Source organism: Myotis myotis, unplaced genomic scaffold (genome assembly GCF_014108235.1).
Source record: "Myotis myotis isolate mMyoMyo1 unplaced genomic scaffold, mMyoMyo1.p scaffold_m19_p_19, whole genome shotgun sequence".
Lineage (NCBI taxonomy): Eukaryota > Metazoa > Chordata > Mammalia > Chiroptera > Vespertilionidae > Myotis > Myotis myotis.
The window spans coordinates 29,871,230-29,893,712 of record NW_023416323.1 but is presented as its reverse complement, the minus strand read 5'-3'; the positions used below and the strand labels follow the sequence as shown (position 1 = coordinate 29,893,712).

The 22,483-nt window shown below is 41.2% G+C and overlaps 1 protein-coding gene across 3 annotated transcripts in view; it reads left to right on the top strand.

Annotated features, from left to right (window-relative positions):
• The window catches only part of TANGO6 (transport and golgi organization 6 homolog), a 145,892-nt gene that overhangs the window by 93,022 nt on the left and 30,387 nt on the right, over positions 1-22,483 (top strand). Inside the window, exons 16-17 of one of the 3 annotated variants that reach the window (XR_004973631.1) lie at positions 10,013-10,154; positions 13,828-13,964. Coding sequence is in view for 1 of the 3 variants with exons in the window: in XM_036346159.1 (XP_036202052.1) it covers positions 13,828-13,979 (152 nt within the window). In the remaining 2 variants the exon portion in view is untranslated. Of the gene's footprint in view, positions 1-10,012; positions 10,310-10,415; positions 10,533-13,827; positions 13,980-22,483 lie in introns of those variants that run through there. The other 2 variants (XR_004973630.1, XM_036346159.1) reach the window with 2 other exon arrangements.

The following is a 22,483-nucleotide window of genomic DNA, read 5'->3' as shown; positions in this document are numbered from 1 at the left end:
ACTTTTAATTTGTAGCCATTTTAATGGGTCTATAGTAGTATCTCATTGTGGTTTAAATTCATATTTCCCTGATGACTAATTATATCAAGCCCATGTCTTTTCAAGTGCTATTTTCTATTCATGTGTCTCTTACATGAAGTAACTGTTCAGATATTTTTCCATTTTTAAATTGGATGATATCTTTTTATTGAGTTGTAAGAGTTCTTTAATGTAGTGGATACAAGTGTCTTGTCATATATCTGTATTGCAAACATTTCCTCATCTTTTCTTACTGGTGTCCTTTTTAAAGAGCAAACATTGTTTTTTGGTTAAAATAACCCTTATTATAATATTAAGTAAATATGCAAAAACATAAAATCAGGTTACATATTTTACCTCACAGCTTGAAAAAATACACACATTTAAAATTTTAATGCCAACAAAAATATCAAATTGATGGCATTATTTTAATGTGCTAATTTTTTGCTAAAATGAATTCACTACCCACAATGTGATATGGTTCTGATGTTAGGGTGGGGAATTTTTTTTAGATCAGCATGCCCAAATTATCATGTACTGTATGATAAATCCTTACTCCCATATCTTCCCTCTGAACAAATTATTGCAAAACCCTTGGGTTCCGAAGTCAGGCTGCCTGCATTCAAATCCCGAGGCTGCCACTTCCTAAATCTTGAATGTGTGACCGTAAGCAAGTTACTTAACATCTCTGTGCCTTGGTTTCTTCACCTGTAAAATTATCTTAATAATAATACCTACTTTATAGAGCTCTTGTGAGGCTTGCAGGGTTATTAAATGTAAAGTGGCAGGTATATAATAAGCCGGTATATAATAATAATAATACCTTTTATTACCTCAAGCTCTGTGTAGTAACTTAGCAGTCACTGAAGCCTCAGGCCAATAGGAATACTAGACATTAATGTTAGGGTAGAATTTCAACTACCTCAGGGAAATAGGAACTAAATCCAAACCAAGCTTTATGTATAAAGCCAGGCTCTAGGTTTGTACTACCCAGTACACATAAGAATGAAACCTACAGTTACCAATGGGAGCAAGCTTTCTCTCTTGGAAGATAAATGAAGATACACCATCACCCCTGCTCACTGGTGACTAGGACTAATTTCTAGTAATTTCCCAAGGATGAAAACCCCTGAAGTAAAACTGCTTCTGAATTGGGTCACCTGCAACATCAGTGTATTCTTTCTACTGAATTATCCCCTCTACATATAAGTATTACTTAATATATATTTTTAACAAAACTTCTCTCTTATTCCTCGTATCTCATTCCAAATACCTCATTCCTTATTTTTCTGGTCTCCTCCAGAGTAAAACTTCCCCAAATGTTGATGTATTTTCACTTTCATTCATTTCAAAATATTTTCTAATTTTGCTTATGATCTCTTTTTCTCCCGTGGATTAGTTAGATGTGTGCTGTTTGTTGTTTAAATTTCAAATATTTGTAAGATTTTCCAGGTAACTTTGCATTGTAGGTTTATCATTTCTTTGTAGTCAAGGAGCATACTATGTTCCCTGTGCATGTGGAGGTGTGGTCTGTAAATACCAGATTAACGTGGTTAGAGTATTTGAACCTCTTACTGTGTGCATACATAGAATTTTTGTCCTCTTGACAAATTGACCCTTCTATTCCTTTTTTAAATTCCTTGTTCCAAAGTCTACTTTTTGTGATGTTAATATAGCCATTCCAGCTTTCATAAAATTAGTGTTTTTATGGTATATCTTTATCTCTTAATCTATGTCTTTATATTTGAAATGGATTTTTTGTAGGCACATTTTAGGGTCTTGCTTTTTTAAAAAAATTCATTCTGATAATCTCTGTGTTTATGTTGTTGTTGTTAATAATCCTCACCCGAGGATATTTTCCATTGATTTTTAGAGAGTGGAAGGGATGGGGAGAGACAGAGAGACACATCAATTGGTTGCCTCCTGCACACACCCCGACCAGGGCCAGGGAAACTGCAACCAAGGTACATGCCCTTGACTGGAATCGAACCTGGGACCCTTCAGCCCATGGGCCGACGCTCTTTCCACTGAACCAGACCAGCTAGGGCTAATCTGTGTCTTTTAATACTAGTCTTTTAAATAGTTTAGATTATCTATATTTAATGTAATTTTAATATGGTTGAGTTTAAATCTACCATCTTGCTATTTGTCTCATCTATTCTTTTTTTAAAATTTATCTTTATTGTTGAAAGTATTGCAGATGTCCCCCTTTTTTTCTCACTGACCCCCCTCCTCCACCCCACTCTTACCTGCTCCCCAGGCCTTCACTGCACTATTGTCTGTGTCCATGAATTATGCACATATGCATATAAGTTCTTTGTTAATCTCTTTCCGTTTTCCCCTTTCCCTCTGAGAATTGTTAGTCTGTTGCATGCTTCCATATCTCTGAATCTGTTTTATTTGTCAGTTCATTTTGTTCATTAGATTCTACATATAAATGAGGTCATGTGATATTTTTCTCTGTCTTATTTTGCTTAGCATAATAATCTCCAGGTTCCTCCATGTTGTCTCAAAGGATAAGAGATCCTTCTTTTTTACAGCTGCATAGTATTCCATTGTGTAAATCAAGCATGTCAAACCTGCTGGCCACAAGTTTGACATGCTTGGTACCACAGCTTTTTTATACACTCATCTGCTGATGGGCACTTGGCCTATTTCTACATCCTGGCTTAATGCAAGAAACCAAGATCATAAAGAGCCATAAGTGCCATGTTTAGGGATTTGGATTTATATTGACTTTAAATGGAAGCCATTGAAAGATTTTTAAGGAGGAAAGGATTCATTATAATTACATTTTAGCAAAATGACTTTGGCTGCTCTGTTAAGGATGAAAGTGGCACAAGACTAGAAGCAGAGAGAGATGATGGTGGGTATGGAATGAGGGTTTGCACGTGAGAAAGAAGGAAAAAGATGTCTTCAGATAGGAAAGAGAGCATAAGAACACGAAAAAAGTGGGCTGCTCGTGCATGGAGAATTGGGACTTGATCTGTCTCCCTGAACCAAGTTGTTTTGGGTGCCTCGGGAAGTAAGGCTAGCTATAGAGGGATGGGGGGTACCACAAAAAGCCTTGATGCTGGGCAGAGAGGAGTTTGGACTTGATGTGATGGGCATTTGGGAATCACTATAGATTCTTAGGAGAGGAAGCAACATGATGAAAGACGTGTAGGAGTGATTGGCTGGAGCATGAAAGATGGATGAAGAAAGGAGCCAGAGAGATAACTAGGAGGCTGTTGTGGTATTCCATGCCACAGAGAGATGAGGGCTTTGATTAGAAGGATGTCTGTGAGAATGGTGAGAAAGTAGATATTATAGGCAGGTCAGAGGGGGAAAAAAGAGACTGTCGTCACTTTTTGTACATTTAGAGATGGTGATAGAGTTATAATTCACCCAGGAACTGTTACTCTCATAGAATTGTTGAGAGGCTGAAATGAAGTAATATATATTAAATCACAAATATTTGAGTGTCATTATAGAGATATATTTGCCACTATATTAACTCCTGTAGTGGGGTTTCCAGATACCAAAGTAGAGAGATGGAATTATCAAGAGTGGCAGCCAGTGGGCAGGTAAATAAGAATTTGACATATGGCCTTAATTTTGGAATATATTTTACTTTTCTCTATCAGAGAGAGATACGTACTGTGACCCTGGAGTAATAACCTCCTAAATTTTGAGCTTGACTCACATTTAATAACTATGGACAAGTTACATAACCTCTCTGTTACTTATCTGTAAAATAGGCATAATTATAATAACTACCTGATTGGGTTATTATGAAATTAAAAAGATAATATATGTAAAGTGTTCAGAACCAGTAGCTCTCATGGTAAGGGGTGAACAAGTATTGCTTGCTATTATTTTCCTGTTGATATATATATATATTTTTAATTCTTTATTGTTGAAAGTATTACATATGTCTCCTTTTTCCCCCATTGACCTCTCCCCGCCCACTCCTGCCCCCCAGCACAGGCCTTCACCCCCCTACTGTTCTGTTGCTATGCATCTGCCCCCTGGTGGTCAGTGCATGTCATAGCGTCCAGTTGACTGGTCGTTCAGTTGCTTAGGCTTTTATTTTTATATATATATATATTTAACAGCTCCTCACTGCTTGCTTTTTAAGCGTGTTTCTTTGGAAGTTGCTCATCTTTCCAAATCATCCTTAAGTCCTCTTTCCCCCAAATCAAGCATTGTATCCTACATTTAAATAGCAGAAATGTTACCTTTTATAATTAGATCTCTCTTTGAGTAGATATTGAATTTCTTTTCTGAATATCACCAGCTGTAAGAATCATTAATTCAGGAGATACAAGATGACATTGGCAAAGGATCCTTTCTTTAAAAATTACAACATAATTATATTTGAATGTTTCAGCGTTTTAATGTTGCTGTTACTTTTATTTTCAGTGTCTTCATATTTTTGTCTTCTCATTTCACTCCCCTATTCCAATTTAGAGTAAAATTAAAACATTAATTTCGGAACTTTAGTGTGTATGTGAAAAGACACAGTACCATGAAGCATCTGATTTTCTCTCTCTCTCTTTTTTTTTTACAAGTTTTGAAATATAGCTGGCATTTATTTTAACTTATGGACCTGCAAGTCAGTAAACCAACATCCTAACTGAAATATAATTCCTTAGAAAGAAATCCTAACTTAATTTTCCTTTTGCTGGACCTGATATAATGGAGATTGATTTCATAGCACTTGAGAGATGTTGTGTTACTGATTTAAACATGAAGTTGATTCTCAGGCCAAAAGCTTCTTGATTTATGTTTGTCAATATTATGAGGCCAACTAACTCTTGAGCATGCTTTAACGAGTTTGAACATTTATGTAGCGAATTAAATTAATTAAGTCACTGAAATGGTTTTACTACTTTCATCATTACAAAATTGTAAAGAGAGTCTCCTTCATTGAAATATCTACTTTTTTTCTTTCATCTTTTTTTTAGGGGCGGGGGATACTTTTTAATGGTTTTTTTTTTCTTTACAAATACACCGGAGACTCATGCAGTGCTGCCAGCATGGATGCAATCCTGGGCCACAAATCTACACACTCCTTTGCAACTGGTCCTCTGATGGCAGAACCTTTCGTCTTCCCTTTATTGTTTACTGTGACCCCAGCATTATCTTCAAAATTAAGAAACGTGCCATCTTTTCTCTGGTGAGACTTTGAATGTCGAATTGGATGTCCCTTCTTTCTGAGCTCTGGTTTGCCTTTTTTAATTGTGACCATCACCATGTCACCTACACCAGCAGCAGGAAGTCTGTTCAGGCGTCCCTTGATCCCCTTTGCAGAGATAAACAGATTTTTAGCTCCTGTGTTGTCAGCACAGTTGATCATGGCTCCTACTGGAAGACCCTAAGACCCATCACATCCTAGCTTAGACATCTTGAACACTGGAAAGGGGACATTTTCTTTCATCTTTTAAAATAACTTGCCATAAACCTGGAATTTTTCCTTCCTTGTGATCACATTTCTGGGTTTTATTTTGTTAATTCTACCCTTCAAGAAAATTCCATCTTGTTTCTGAAGTGTTAGTGTCTCAAGCACACTTTTCAGGAGAACTGATCTGTTTGTCTTGTCAGTAACACCTTCGGGCAGAGTCAGTTATTGCAGATTTTCCTTGTAGGGTAACTTTGTGTAAACTGGAAAGTTTATACTTGATTAAACCAATTTCCATGTTCAATGAGCTGTTGAGATGGAATGAGTAACCTAGTTAATGCATCACTATAGAGGCCTTGACATCTCCTGTTTCAAACTGTTGGTTTCTGTTACTTTAGTTCTTGGAGTTGCCAAAAATGCTTTGTTGCCACAAAGCATTTCCTATACATTGTTTTGCTTTGTCCAGAGATATTTATCTGTAGTTCTTTTTGTGTATCACTCTGTTATTTGAAGACACTGAAAGAAAACTTTTGCAAGTTAAAGTGTAAAATAGGGACTGTACTCCTTTCAGTGCCCCTCATTGTATCTCTTCTCTGTCCCTCCCATTTAAAATTTCCCTCTACAGGTCCTTACTCAGGCTTGACCATCACTAGAAAGTAATCAAATTTCAGAAATTATCTCACCCTCAGATCTTTCTCGTTCCTTCCCAGCTTGTAAAAAGGAGAGAGCAGGTATATTAATATTGACGAAGGGGTTGATGGCAGCCTCCTATTGTGCTGTCCTTCTTAGGATGACTTTGCTTTTCTAATTGGAGGCTATTTAGTCCAAAGAAATAAAATTCTAATGATTAAATAGATTCTGAGGCAATACAGTTCGCTAATAGAAGAAATATTTGGAGGCAAGAATGTCTCTTTCTGGCTCTTTAAAACATATCTGGTAGGCCCAGCCAGTGTGGCTCAGTGGTTGAGCATCGACCCATGAACCAAGAGGTCACTTGTTCGATTCCAGGTCAGGGCACAGGCCCAGGTTGCGGGCTCAATTCCCAGTAGGGGGTGTACAGGAGGCAGCCCATTGATGATATTTCTCTCTCAATGTTTCTTTCTCTCTAAAATCAATAAAAACATATTTTTAAAAAAACATACCTGGTAGATCACTGTACTAACAATAGTCCTACTAACAAATTTGCTTTTGTTTAATAACTTGTCCCACAGGGATCTTCCCATGGTTACATGTACTCCTCAGTCTTTCTATATACAATTTGCATCTCAATCATCCCTGCTTATGTGGTCTGTATGATGGGGTACAATGAAACCACAACCAGGAAAGGGAGTGCTAAGAGTCCCTGAAATTTTTTCTAACCTTCTCATAGCTCAGGGTCAACTCTTAGTTACGTTGCTGTAAAAAGGATAACAGTATGAATGTAAAACCAAAACCATTAGCAGATCAACCATTAGCCTTAGGGAGAAAAGTGGGTCCTGACATGTAGGCAGCAGTAGGGGAAATCTATCCAGAGACTACCCGGCATTCTTGCCCAGTGACTACTGCGACCTGCCTCCTGGCATGCCCCATCAAGACCAGAAGATGGCTTTGGCTCCGGCACTCTGCAGTGCCCTAATATGTGCATCTAGGATGGGGGTTTAGCAGCTTTCAGTAGACCCTTATCACTCATCTCCTACTGTTAGGAAATTGGAAGTGTTCAGCTCTTCCCACTTTGAAAATGGTAAAGAAGAGGGGAATCTTTTTCTCTTCCGGCTAGAATTACAGGATTTCAGCCTTTAAACGAGATAATTAAGTAGCAATTCCGGTGCTTGCCCATGGGCCAGAGAAACTTACTCCCATTATGCCCTATTGCTCACACACTTTTTTCAGACATGACACTGGCTTCTTATCCACCCATGCCTTGTAAGGTTAAACAGAGAAAGACCATGAAATGCCAGAGATGTGAGGGAGTCAATTGGCCACTTTTACATCCTTTGTTTTAGAATGGAAGTTCCTGCTGACCTTAATGCACAGCCAAGTAAGTGTCCCGGTGGCAGTAGAAAAAGCCCTCTGCCTGGGAGATAAAATTCTGGTCTTGAGAGCATGTCTTTCTGTCAATAGCTGTGTGACTTGGGATTGGTCCCTTTTAAATTTTACTTTCTTATTTATAAAACAGAATTAATATTTTTTTCTACCTACCTTTAATTCTTGTGAAGCTCAAATAAGGTAATAGGTACACAGATGCTTTGCAGATAAAGAGGCTTATAAGTGCACATAGCATTGCTTTATTGCACAGCATTTTATGACTGGGCTGTACTGTAGTTGCATATTTTATCTTAACTAAAACCCGTCCCCTGTTCATGAAGGGAAACCAAAATCAAAAAAGAGATGATTTCCCCAGAGCTACATGGGAAATTCAAAGCTGAAAAGTAATTGTTAATAGATTGTAATTTACCTATGAATATTTTAATGATGAATTTCACCAGAAATTAATTGCATTTAATTATTAAATTCTCTACATGGCTTTTGGAGAAGAAATCCTGCCTGTCAGGATCTGCCATCTCAATCTCATTTCTTTCTGACCTCAGCAGAAATCATAATCTCTGTTGACTCTGGTCCACACATGTGACAGTAGGTTGTATGCATGAAACATTACAAGGAACCAGTCATTCTCCTCCTGGATTTCTTTCAGTAGTGAAGTAGAATTCTAGAGCAAATGAATAGATGTAAGCAAGGACATAAAAGGGCACACGAACAGAGGTAGGTCTGTATTTCATCTTCTATTTTCTCATCGGCTGATCAGTGGGGATATTTCTGTGAGGGCATGTGGCTCTCCATGTTACCCCTAGGAATCTCTTCACTTCAGTTCAAAAATAAATCGGAATCCAAGACGGGAGGGAAAGTAGTTCCTCTGGAGCCCCTTTTTAAATGATTTAGTGAAGTCAAGTGTGTATTGTATTTTCATTTAATCTTTTTCCGTCTTTGCTCTTTTTGTCTCCCCAAAATATCTAATATCAAAACAGAAAGTACCGCCTTTGAGAGAGGAAGAGCATACCTGGACTGGTTAGATTACAGAGGGGATTTAACACTGTCATTGAGATCTCTCTCCATCTCCACTTGAGTCTGATCTGTAAGAGGAAATGAAATCAATAGCAAAAGATATTTAGATTAGACATAATAAAAGGCACAAAGGTTTTCTAAATATTGGCAGAAAGTCTTAACTATCCTTGGGTTCATGTTTGTCAAACATGGTTTGGCACAGACTTTTGATAGATAGGATATTGGACTAAACCTATATGTAAGGACCTCTGAGTCTAAATCTTCAATATTTTTTTTATTTGTTTAAGAGACTTCTATATTACACTAATATGTTGTTATGGTGTATGGTGTTTTTTTTGAAAACTGAATCAATGGAAGTTAATTTAGAGGATTAAAAAAAAAAAATGTTACCCATTAAACTACCAGCTCTGAGGTAATAAGGACTGCAATTTCTTTGCACCATTTTTACCAACAAATAAGGAAGCATAGAGCTGGCAGAAGTAATGCCATTCCCAAAGCAGAGGGGAAGCTCCAGGTTCTGCTTTCTTGAGATATAATTCATATACCATACAATTCACCCATTTATAATGTGCAATTAATATCTTTTTTTGTATGTTCACAGATATGCAGCCATCACCAAAATCAATTTTAGGACGTTTTTATCACACCTAAAGAAACCTTATACTCATTACCAGTCAGATAATCACTGATCTACCCTTTTCTCTTTAAGGATTTACTTATTTTGGACATTTCTTATAAGTGAAATTATACAACATTTTTCAGCACATAAAAAATGATCTAGCCAACCATGAAAGGACATGGAGAAACCTTAAATGCATATTATGAAATGAAAGAAACCAATCTGAAAACTCTACATGCAATATATTCCCAACTATAGTTGGCAACATATATAGTTGGAGTTTGAATTTCATGGGTCCACAGATTTTTTTCTCTAAATACTGTAATTGTATTATGTGTTAATCAACTGTTTATGTTATTGGTAAGGCTTCTGGTCAACAGTAAACAGTTGGGGGGAACCCTTGCTCCTAACCCCCGCCTTGTTCACAGGTCAACTGTATATGACATTCTGGAAAAGTCAAAACTGTGGAGCCAGTAAGATAAGTGGTTGCCAGGGGTGAGCCGGGAAGGAGGAATGAATAGTCAGAGCACAGAGGATTTTTAGGGCAGTGGTTAGAGTGTCGGCCTGTGCACTGAAGGGTCATGGGTTTGAATCCTGGTTAAGGGTACAAGGATATGGTTAGGGCACATGCCAGAGGCAACCAGTCAATGTCTGTCTCTCTCCCTCTCCCTCTCCCTCTCCCTCTCCCTCCCCCTCCCCCTCCCCCTCCCTCTCCCTCTCCCTCTCCCTCTCCCCCTCCCCCTCCCCCTTTATCCTTCCCTTTCACTCTCTCTAAAAAAAAAAAAAAAAAAGGCAATGGAAAAAATGTCCTCGGGTGAGGATTAACAAAAAATAAAAAATTTTCAGCTCTCTCTTTCACTATGCATTGATTTTTTTTCACCTTCCTAAGCAACTCATTTTTATCAGATCTGTTCAAACAAATCTAGATCCTTCACTTTTCTTTGAACACGCAGAGGTTTGCTTCTCAGGAAGGTTAATGATTGCTGACATCCTGACAAGAATATGAAGATGCAAATCGTCAGGTGTTGTCATTGCACAAAGTAGAAGTCACTGATGCTGAACTAAGTCAAACCCCTCTGACCAGCAGCTACTTGAGTAAGTTTCTGAAAGTGAGCTTGGATTTCCTGTGTGCATTTCCCTGGAGCTGCTTAGAAATGCTGAGGAAAGATGGTGGTTTCCCTACCTTCAGTGCCATGGACATCTGTAGTCGACATGTTGTAGCCTGTGGTGATTGCTTTCTGAAAATGGAGGTGAGGGAACTCAGAAATCAATAACATGTTTTGTTAAAGCCATATAATATGCATGTTCTGAAGGCGACAGCTCAACAGGATGGTAATGAATGTTTGCCCTTGTCAGGGATCAAGTGTCTGCCATCTTTCAAACAAAAAGTGAATTAGGATCTTGGAATTTTGTGGTTCAAATAAATTAACTGAAACAATAACACCATTTCATCTGGATAAAGAAAGATACAAAAAAAAAGGTAAAGAAAATACCCCCCTAAGCACACACACACCACAAACCAAAACCAAGAATGGATGGGATAATTGAGATTTGATTGCTTAATCAGAAACTAAGGAATATTTGTGGGTGTTCTGGAGCTGTGGTTTTAGTTCATAATGAACTAGGTTAGTCAATAGTTGCGAAATATACTCAGCATATAGTTCTCTTCACATGAGCAACTACTGTATATAGTTACCTTTTTATAATAGGTTGTCAAATGGGAAAGTCATATATATATATATATATATATATATATATATATAATTTGATTTATGCTGTATAACAGACTATTATCCCAATTAAATGGTAATTAGAAGGAAAAATTATTGGGTTTATGTTTTTCTGTTTATGTTAATTATAAAATTGACTTTTGAAGCCTTTTAAAAAACATATACTATTTTAAATGCCTTTGTTTTAGCTAATCTGTCTTTTCAGACTTTGTACTGTACTGATAGACATAGAACTGACATAGAAGTACTCTATAATTTTAAAGAATATTCCAATTTTCATATTATATCAGTTAAATGCTTTTAGCCGCAGGTACAGAAATTTCCAACTCAACTGGCTTAAACAATATGGAATAAATCATTGCACATAACAAAAAGTCTAGAACCAGTGAATTCTTTGACTCCATGACATCATTCAAGATCCAAATCTTTTGTCTTTCTGCTCTGCCAGCCTCAGCTTTTTTTTGCCTCATTCTCTGGTCTCTCATGATTTCAAGTTGGCTGTAGCAACTCTGAGGTGTCACATATTTAACATAGCCAGAAGGAAAACGGTTTCTTAGGGTCTTCCAGTAGGTTTTTCTTCAGACCTCGTTGTCCAGACTGGGTCACCTGCCCATAAATAAACCATTTAAGGCAAGGGGGGGCTGTGTCCACCATGATGCACTTAGACCAATGAAGACGGTAGCCTGAATCACATGGGTGGTGGTTAGGACCCCAGGGAAAGGTGGATATTTCAACATAAAAATTAGAGTGCTATTTGCAAGGAAGAATGGGAGAATGCCAATGAGATGTACACAACAAAATTTGACATATAGGGATCTCCTAAGCTCAAATTAAAAAACCCTTTATGGCCCTAGCTGGTGTGCTCAGTGGTTAGAGCATCAGCCTGTGTACGGAAGGGTCTTTGGTTCAATTCCCGGTCAAGGGCATGAACCTGGGTTGCAGGTTCTATCATCTTTCTCTCTCTTGCCTTCCCTCCCTTCCTTACACACTCTTTAAAAAAAAAATCAAAAGAAAAAATATCCTTGGGTAAGATTAACAACAAAAACACCCCAAAAAACCTTTATGTCGGATATTTAAATTCTATGCCTGTGTCAAATTGCAGTCCTGGAAACTTTATTCTCTCACTACATGCATTCAGTTTGTTCTGCATAGACACCTGGTCAGGGCTGACCTCCAACCTGGAGACTAGGATCCAGTGCAGTCTTAAGAAACGGGGAGGGTGGCATAGTCAGAGGCTAGCAGAGCCCCCAGGAAATGGAAGCAGAGCTGTAAATCCCCAAGGAACAGGTTTGAGCAGAGGTGTCACAAATTTAGGCTGTGTGTGTGAGGTCCAACGGAGATTAGGTTGCACCGAACATGATGTCAGGGCTCTTTGAGAAATGCAGAGTGGATTCAGCGAGTGTTCCAGATCAATACCTGCAAAACCAGGTTGCAAGTGGGCCCAGAGCCAGCGGACTGGGCACAGTGCTGGGCTCTTGTGATGCTGACCTCCCCACTGGCTCCTTTGGCTCTCTGTGCACTTGGGGATGGTGTTGGCAGAGCATGCAGTTAATGGATGCTCATTTGGAAAGTAGTACCAAAGCTCAGGCGGGGCAGGAATTACATAAATGGAACATTAAATTGTGGTTTTGTTTATGTGATGTATGCTCTTTTCTTTTATGGTGGGTCAGTATAAGAAATAGTCATATGATTTCTACATTGAATATAAAACTTTTGTTGTCCATTCTGCTCTTCACTTTTCTCCTAGTTCTTATGTGACTTGTTCCTTCAGGTCTTCTCCTCTGAGAGTTTTTCCCTGAGCCCTCACCCCTGGCTCTCAACCCCCTCTCCAACCCCCACCTTCCTTTTTTTTCATCATAGTCCTTATTGCTGCTGGAAGATTTATTTACTGTATCTTCTTTCTTCCCCACTAGAAGTAGGCTGCAGGAAGATGGGGACTTTGCTCTCGTGTTCATGCTATATTATCTCCAGTACCAAGAACGTACTTTTTCCTATAAATTTATATGTTTAATATACATATTTAGATTTGTACCTTTTGTCGTTAATAGTGAGAGAAGTTGTGTGTGTGTGTGCGCGTGCGCGCGCGCGCGCGCATTTTTACATACATAAATGGAATGATGTTGGTTCTGTTAGTTTCTTTTGCTTAACAGTTTCTTAAGGAGACCTTTCCATATTAGTGTATATATTTCTGTCATGTAACTTTTTTTTGTTAATCCTCACCTGAGGATATTTTTTTCATTGATTTTTAGAGAGAATGGAAAGGAGGGAAGCCACACACACACACACACACACACACGCACACACACACACAGAGACTGAGAAACAGCCACGTGAGAGAGACACATCAATTGGCTGTCTCCCGCACACACCTCGACCAGGGATGGAGAACAAACCTGCAACCCGGGTACCTGCCCCTGACCTATCAAATCCAAGACCCTGCAGTGCAAGGGTCTATGCTCTACCCACTGAGACCCACCGGCCAGAGCAAAGTCCCCTCTTTCCTATTCTGAAAACAGACTGTGGCCAAAGTCATCATTGATGCGGTTTCTGCGATATATGTTGATGTTAACTGGGCAGGATGAGTCTATGATGACAGCATGTAGTATATTAGGAACTGGGAGCATTTGAGAGAAATTACTTCTCATCTTTTTCTTAAATTGTATGGAAAGTACATTGTGTTCCTGATCTAAAGGGAAAATAAACAAACATCCTTTTTCTCCCCTTTCAAGTGATTGAGATAAATTAAATTATGCTCTCTAAGCAAACCTCTGCTTGACTCTAGGATGGTATTCACCAGTCCATCAAAACCGTTCTTGTCAAGGTCAACAGTGACCTCATTGTTACTCAATCTGATGGTCAATTATTAGTCTTTTTCCTCCTAACAGTGAATGTTCTTCCAAAGCATGCTTTTAAATAGTTATACAAATACTTTAAAAGTATAAAACACCATAAAATGTACCACCATGATGTCATTATTCCTTCTTTGATAAGCTGACTGTGTGCTTTAAAATATTTTTAATTCTTCCCTTTTCCTATAGGGGATATGGTCTCAAAGTACCGAGAACCTTTGATCCACACCTTCCTGAGAGGAGTGAGAGACCCAGATAGCGCTCACAGGGCCAGCAGCTTATCCAACCTTGGAGAATTGTGCCAGAGGCTGGACTTTCTGCTGGGCTCCGTGGTTCATGAGGTACTGCATGTTGATTCTTCTCTAAAGCTTTTTTTCATTTGGACCTATGAATATATTGGGATTGGCAGTCACAAGACCTGTGTTCTTTTTCCAGGTCAGGTAAGTCATTTAACCTCCCTCGTCCTCACTAGTATGACACATATATTAAAAGTGGTGCCCAGCCAGTGTGGTTCAATGGTTGAGCATCAACCTAGGAACCAGAAGGTCACGGTTCGATTCCCGGTCAGGGCACATGCCTGGATTGCAGGCTCAATCCCCAGTAGGGAGCATGCAGGAGGCAGCTGATCAATGATTCTCTCCCATCATTGATGTTTCTGTCTCTAACTCTTCCTTTCTGTCTTTGAAATCAATAAAAAACACATATTAAATATATATATGTGTGTGTATATATATATATATATGTGTGTGTGTGTGTGTGTGTGTGTGTGTGTATGTACACATATATATATATAGTTATATTACTAAGAATTTTTAATTTCAAGAGGATTTATTATAAAAAATCCAAGATAGATTGCCCCGGTGAGGCTGAGACGGCCCTGGTGAGGCTGAGATGGCCCTGGTGAGGTTGAGACGGCCCTGGTGAGTCTGGGATAGCCCCTGTGAGACTGAGATGGCCCCTGTGAGGCTGGGACGGCCCCTGTGAGACTGAGATGGCCCCTGGGAAGATGAGAAAAATACCACATGAACTCACTCATTTATCCTATCTAATAAAAGACAAATAGGGTAATTAACCGTACCTCCGATACGCTTCCCATTGGCTAATCAGGACAATATGCAAATTAACTGCCAACCAAGATGGTTAACCGCCAACAAAGATCGCGGCTAATTTGCATACTGCAGGCAGGGCGGAACAGCGCCATCCCGCCTGCCCTGCTGCCATCCGGGCCTGCTATTTGCAACCCGGGCGGCAGGTGGCCCGTCCATATGGGACCCAACCCAGGGCTGGCAGGCGGGACCACAGCGATCCGCCACTGGCCACGCCCACAAACGGCCCTCCCGCGGGGATCTGAGGCTGGTGGGTGCTAAATGCACAGATCTGCCACCGGCCACGCCCACAAATGGCCCTCCCGCGGGGATCTGAGGCTGGCAGGTGCTAATGCACCGATCCGCCACTGGCCACTCCCACAAACAGCCCTCCCGAGGGGATCCCGGGTTGGAGGGTTGGAGGGTGCTAATGCACCTATTTGCCACCCGCCACGCCCACAAACAGCCCTCCCAAGGGGATCCGAGGCTGGCGGGTGCTAATGCACCGATCCGCCACCGGCCACGCTGACAAACGGCCCTCCGGAGGGGATCCCAGGTTGGAGGGTGCTAATGCACCTATCTGCCACTGACCACGCCCACAAATGGCCCTCCCACGGGGATCCGAGGCTGGCAGGTGTTAATGCACCAATCTGCCAACACGCACACCCGGGCCGCCTTTGCCCTGCGCAAACTATGCAGCTGGGAGAGGGGAGTGGGGCCGCTGGGAGCAGGGTGGGAACTGCCCGGGGTTTGTGTCAGGCAGCCGAGAGCGGAGTGCAAACTATGCAGCCAGGAGAGGGGTGAGGGGCCGCTGAGAGCAGGGCAGGAACTTCCCGGGGTTTGTGTCAGGCAGCCCAGAGCAGAGTGTGAACTATCCCCACCGGTAGCTGCTTGCTCATTCACTTACTTGCTCATTCATTCACACATTCACTCACTCAGCAAACCCTCTCAGGTCCCTGGCTCCAGGCCAGGCACTGAAGTTGAAGCAGGATAAGACAGAGCTATGTCCTCAAGATGTTAGTAATTCAGTATGCAGCCAGGAGAGGGGCGCCAGGCTGCTGGGAGCAGGGCAGGAACTTTCCCGGGGTGGGCTTCAGGCAGCCCGGAGTGGGGCCAGAACTTCTGCCCTGTAGCTGCTTGCTCATTCACTTACTCGCTCATTCATTCACTCATTCACTCACTCATTATTCACTCACTCAGCAAACCTTCTCAGGTCCCTGGCACCAGGCCAGGCACTGAAGGTGAAGCAGGATAAGACAGAGCTATGTCCTCAAGATGTTAGTAATTCAGTAGGGCGAAGCAGGCACATGAACGAGGCAGTTGTATGCACAGATGCAGTGTACTGGGTTCGGTGAGGGCTGTAACTAACGCCAACTTTGTTCTCTTGATAAAATGGGGCCTCGGGAGCCAGGCTGCCCCAAGCCTGTAGGCCTGTGCCTAGGCCAGGAGTGGCTGGGGTCCCGGAACATGACAGAGGGTGCAGGTCAGGCTGAGGGGTCTGGCCCCACTCCTCACCCTCACCCCCGAGTGCACAAATTTTTGTGCACCGGGCTACTAGTGGATAATAAGGACCATTATAGACTAATGAACAAAAATGGATACAGAGGCAGAGCAGCATTGAGCAGACTGTCAAACTACAGTGGGAAGCCAGTGGGAAGCCTGGGGAGGGTTGGGGAGGCGGGGATAGGAGATCAACCGAAGGACTTGTATGCATGCATATGAGAATAACCAATAGACACAAGACACTGGGGGGTGGGGGAGGCCGGGGGAATGTCAAGGGGTGGGGGGGGGGGGGGAAGGAGACATGTGTAATACTCTTTGTAATACTTTAAGAAATAAAAAAATTAAAAATTAAAAAAAATAAATAAAATAAAAAATAAAAAATCCAAGGTAACTAAGAGAATTGAAGAAACCTTGAGGAAGGACAGATGAAACTTCACTGGGGTCTCTGGAAATACACTCATGGATTATTCATTGACTTGAATTTATGGTATTTCCTGACTCCTGAGCTTTATATGCTTTGTTTTATTGATTGTAAAGGCTATTCTTATAATTAAATTCCAACTTAGGATTTTTAGGAAAGTTATGCACCAGTCATTTTCTCTCCTTGAACTCTTGAGGGACATACCTGTATGCCCAACTTTTGTATCTTTTTAAAAATAACTTAGAAACAATGATTACTACTGACTTAAAACCTTCAATTGCTCTAATATACATGAACCATTAGGCACCCGATGTTTGGTTGTTTTAGCAAACCTCTTGTTGTTTAGCAATATCAACTTGTAACACCTAAGAAAAGGCCTTTGCGGGACTATATTTTTATGTCAGTTAAGGATTTCAGCTTATTATAACTTCTCTGGGTCAAATATTGAAATGGTTCCCACGTTTTTTTCTGTTTACTTGGTTTCTTCATATGACTCAACCTAAGCTGAACCAGAAATCATGAACTGAAACCTATATAATTTTATTAGCCAATGTCACCCCAATAAATTCAATAAAATTTTAAGTAAAAATTTTGAAATCACCCAGATGTCCGTAGATGGGGAGTTTGTTTGTTTTTAGATTTTGTATTGATTTTTAGAGAGAGAGGAAAGGAGAGAGAAAAAGAGAGAAACATCAATGTGAGAGAGACACATTGGTTGCCTCCCGCATGTGCCCCAACCAGGGCCAAGGATGGAACCTGTAACCCAGGTACGTGCCCTTGACCCAGAATCAAACCCATAACCCTTGCTTTTGTGGCCTTGAAAAGGAAGAGACTTGCCATATGAAAAAAAGCTGCTGACAGGAAGGGTCATGTAGCTTCATCTTAATAGCATTTGCTTTTGACAGTGAAACTTCTGATTTGAAAAACCAGGTGTTTCCATCCCACATAATTTCTGTCTCTTCTTTTTAGATGTTCCTTCTTATGTACCATCCCACGCTTGCCGTGTCATCAGTGCCAAGCCGGCCGCCTTGGCTGGACCACAAGTTAGAACATGATTGGACACCTGACAGTTTTAGTATTTCATTCATTGAATCCTCCTATAGTCAGACTGCCCTTGTCCATTCCCATGGAAAAAGTAGGATATTTGGCATGGCTCTTAAGTAGTTCTTCATTCACTTCTTCATTTAACAAATATTTATTGAGCATTTACTCTATGCCAGTTATGGGACTCTAACCAAGCCATATGCGAGGAGGTGGGGATCCAAAGTTCCTGACCTCATGGAACTGACACTTAACAGAGGAGAGTTAGGTAATAAACAAGCAAGCAAGTACACAAATACGTACTGTGGTTGGATGGAATAAGTGCTACGGAGGTAAATTTAGAAAGGTAAGGGGCAGGAAGGGAGCTTGACCTTGTTTGTGAACTTGGATGAATAGGAAAAGCTTCAGTGATGAGTGACTTTGGAGCAAAGACCTGAGGAAGTAAGGGGCTGACCCAGGCAGCTACCTGGGGAGAGAGCATTCTTGGCAGAGGGAGCAGCAGTACAGAGACCCTGAGGCCCACTAACAGCAAGGCTAGTGTGGCTTGAGTGAAGAGGGTAAGGGAAGAAGTCAGAGAGGTTATTGCAGTCCAAGTGGGCCTTGTAAGGACTTTGGCTTTTACTGTGAGTGAGATGGGAAGCCAAAGCAGAGGGATGAAGCGATCTAATTTATTTTAAACAATTATCGTTTGTTCTTCTCTGATAGTTCTCTCAGTGTCTCTTAAAAGCTCTGGAAGTCTTCTAGTCTCAAGAATGCTTAGCCCCGGTGTGTACTGGGGGCGGGAAGGAACTTTAACCTTGGGAAAACCTGTCTTTGGCTACAAATTGAAGGACTTCTCCTTCACTAGCATTTGTCATGTGCCAGGTATGTTAGAGGACACAGTAAAGGACCCAATCTCTCCCCCCAGGGAAACCTCAGGGGAGTGTGAAATACAGAGGAATGAATAGACAATGGACTAGAGGGATGACATAGTACAAGCACAGGGTGCTGAGCAACACGGAGCTGCGACCCTCAGTTAGAAATGCCAGGGCAGTGAGGACGTTACATTGATCAAGTGTTAGCCAGGCAGAGGAAGAGGAGAAGCGTAATCTGTTTTGATATAAAATTGAACAAAGTAGCCACCATAGGCTCTTCTACACGATCTGATCTGCGGGTCAGAGTTACAGCCCTCGGGCATCTGAGGAAAACCGTCCCCCCTGTTGGGTGGTCCAGATTTGTGGACTGTCTGTGCCGAGACAGTGCTTGCTGGTAGGGGAAGAATATCAAATGTAGGATCATCTCTTCCACATTCTCTGTACCGGGAATTCAGGTTTTTTCTCTCTGTCGATGTCAAGATTTAACCTGTTTGGAGAGCATTATTTACCCCAATTTCCTCTTGTTCTTGTCAAGAGCTATGTTACTTGAAACCAAATCTTGAGAAGTTCTTTATTCTTTATCACTTTCTATGAGAAGTAAATATGATTTAAGGCAACCACAGTGAGAGGCCCAACCTCAGTGCAGCAAATGAGATGTGCCCCAGGTGACAAGTGCAGGAGCATTTGCATCTAATGAGGCGCCCACGCAGAGGATACGAAGCTTCCACCTCTGATCCCACTGCATGACCTGCATTTACTACCAGTTTTCCACAGTCAGTGCAGTTTCTAAGCGGCAGGGTGTGTGCAGGGTGAGGGCACGTAGACCCCTGAGACCAGGACTCAGGTGCATGTCCTGGGAAACCTGCAGGAAGCTGAAGTGGCCTCCGTGGTTCTCTTTCATGGCAGGTTAAATGAGCAAGCAGAGCACGTGTGAATTAGAGACCCACTGCCTTTGCTGTAAAGGCTTCTTACTTAGTTTACAAAACAGAGGGATAGATGGTCTAGTTTCAGACTAGTTAGCAGACCAACTGAATTTTAACAAAGGAAATGTTTGGAAAAGGGATGAAGATGCAGTTGGAAAATTGAAGTCATGCTTTCCTGATACATACCTCCACTCTGGTACTTCTCTTCTGGAATTTTCCAAGGGTTGTTCCCCCCCCCCCCCATCTTGCCATTTGTATTATTTATTTATTTATATAGTTCTGATTATGTTTGGTGTGTGCCAGCTATTTGAGGAGTGATATTTTTCCTATTTCTGTTGGCTCCTATCAAGTGTCAAATTGCTTAATCTGACCTTTAGTGTTTCCAAAGCAGTCATCTTCCTTCTCTCTGTATGGCTTTCAGAAGTGGGTATGATTGACATAATTTAGCCAATGAAGAAAAAGCCTTGCAGAGGACAGTTTATTAAAATAGCTACATTGACCCTTAGGCAGGCCACATGAAGATCACATAGAATGGGTTTCTGTTCTCTGGAGGACTTAGGAACAGAATAGAAATATTATACCAGTTCATAAATTAGTAAAGACCTTACCTCATCTATCTATTTGCCAAAGCTTTTAGGGGTGGAAGGCAGTGTTGAGTGTGTCCTTGGGGTTGGAGGTGAGAGAGACTAGCCATGGGAGTGGCTTGTTCAGACTGGATGGATGGAAGAGAGTGGCCATGCATTTGGTGAGGGGTCTATCCCACTGGCCTGCAGAAGAGCAACGTTACAGATTCGTTTTGGGAGTTTTACCTGGAAAGCAGACGGCCTTTCTTACCTCTAGATGATATCTGTAAGATCGTATTAAAATTTTGATGCTTTAAAAACATTTTGCATAACTGCTGTCATACACTTCATAGAACTTGGTATTTATGGCAAAGGTATCAAGGAAGGTTCATGAGCACTCCTGTTCACAGATTCTTCCTGATTGTCCCGGGTGGCTAATTGCAGATGGGCTTGGTACAGTCTGGTGTATAAATCACTAACATCCTGTAGCAAGCAGGAAACCATTCCAGCTGATCTCAGCAAGGCTTGTAATAACCAGCTCCTCTGTCAGTCATGCCTTCAAGGTGGCACAGGCATTCGAGAACTGGCCTTGCCAGGGAAGTCCTTTGCCAGCCAGGATGGCTCTGCCTGTCCTAATTATAGAATTCATGTCTGAGAGTTAGAGCTGGCCTTACACTGAGAGCCAAGGCAGAAGCATGGTGTACTCAGCAAGTGAACAGAACAGAGGTGACAAAGCTGGACATCAGCAGGGTTCTAGGCCTTGGTCCCACAAATGTGGAAACATGGACCCAAAACTAAAGGGAAGCCGGCAAAGAGGCTTGGGCGCATCTGCACATTAAACGGCCCTGTCCTGGCTTTCACACTTTAGTTATCAGACTGAATAAGCTAAACTTTCATGTGTCAAGAAAGACTCAGACCTAGCTCTAACTTGTTTCCTTGATTTCAGCTCTTACCTTGTAAATACTAAGCCTGCAAGTAGAGGTAGCTATTATATTGTTGCCTGTTTGGAGGTCGCCCAAGGAATTCCTCCTAGGACTGAATTGCTTTCACCGTTAATGCCAGGGGCATGGAAGCCACTGATGGCCTTGGGTCAGGGTGTCCCAGGTCAAAAGCAGAAGCAGCTTGCTGGGTCGCATTGAAAAACAGTCCTCAAAGAGTTGCATTTTTCTGGGATTTTTCCTTCACTTACAAGCTGCAAACGTATCTAATGGATGTACAACTTGATTGAATGCCAGTGCACCACAGATGCAATTATATTTAAGAACAAGCTACTTCTTCTCATCTCTCTGCCATCACTGATTAATTAGACACTTTGAACTATGCCCAACTGTTTGAAAGCTGTGAAAAACACAACCTGCATAGTTAAAATTTCTGCACAAGCCTATGTCCTCATTTGTGCCTGTATGTTTTTTTAAAAAACACACAAAACATTTTTTAAGTATAATATACATTAATACATGCTTCCAAACACACAATCTGGCTATTTTCTTATCATGGTTAGAAATTCCTCCACGGTTGGCCAAGAAATACACTCACATAGTAAATCAAATAACCAAGTATGTGAGAGACCAATTGAATAATTTTCTTACCTTCTATTTTGTGCTGCCATTGGTCCCACTTTTAAAATTTTTGCTTTTTCTTTTTAAATCTTGCACAAGTGCCTCCGAAAGGTTTGCTGCTAATATTTTTAGTGGTACCTCTATGCCTACTAGGAACAAGGTATAGAAACTCTCATTTTATTACGTGTAATTATTAGCTATATATATGAAACCATGTTTTGCAAGTAATTTCCAGTCTTTTCTGTTATAGAGCCATCTCTTAAAGTAAATGAGCCCTGAACGACCTCCTCCACAAAAGAAGCCAAGGCAGGGAGTCTCTGAAATTGGCCCCTGGTGACTCACAGGGGGTATAAGCTGGATTTGTAGGACTGGGAAGTCTGGACATGCTAAAGATCAGTTTGAATATTTATGTGTTTCTCTGTCCCTGGGCAGAAACTTTCATCAGTGGCACATTCATATGCATGCCAGGCCTGAATGTGAACTCTGAAGCCTGCTTAGCTAAAGCTCCGTGGTTCTCAGCCCCCAGGGGCCGCTGTATTTTGGAACAGCTTTTCTTCCTTTGATTCAGTGTTTCCAAAGGGGGGCAAGTAACAGTTCTTCCCACATTTTTTTCTTTAAAGATATTTTTATTGATTTCAGAGAGGAAGAGAGAGGGAGAAAGAGAAACATCAGTGATGAGAGGAAATCATTGATGGGCTGCCTCCTGCATGCCCCATACTGGAGATTGAGCAACCCAGGCATGTGCCCTGACTAAGAATCTAACTGTGACCTGGTTCGTAGGTTGATGCTCAACCACTGAGCCACACCAGCTGGGCAGTTCCTCCCACTTTTGAGGAAATATTTGCATTTGAACATACCTTTATTATACAGTCATGTGCTGCAAAATGACATTTCAG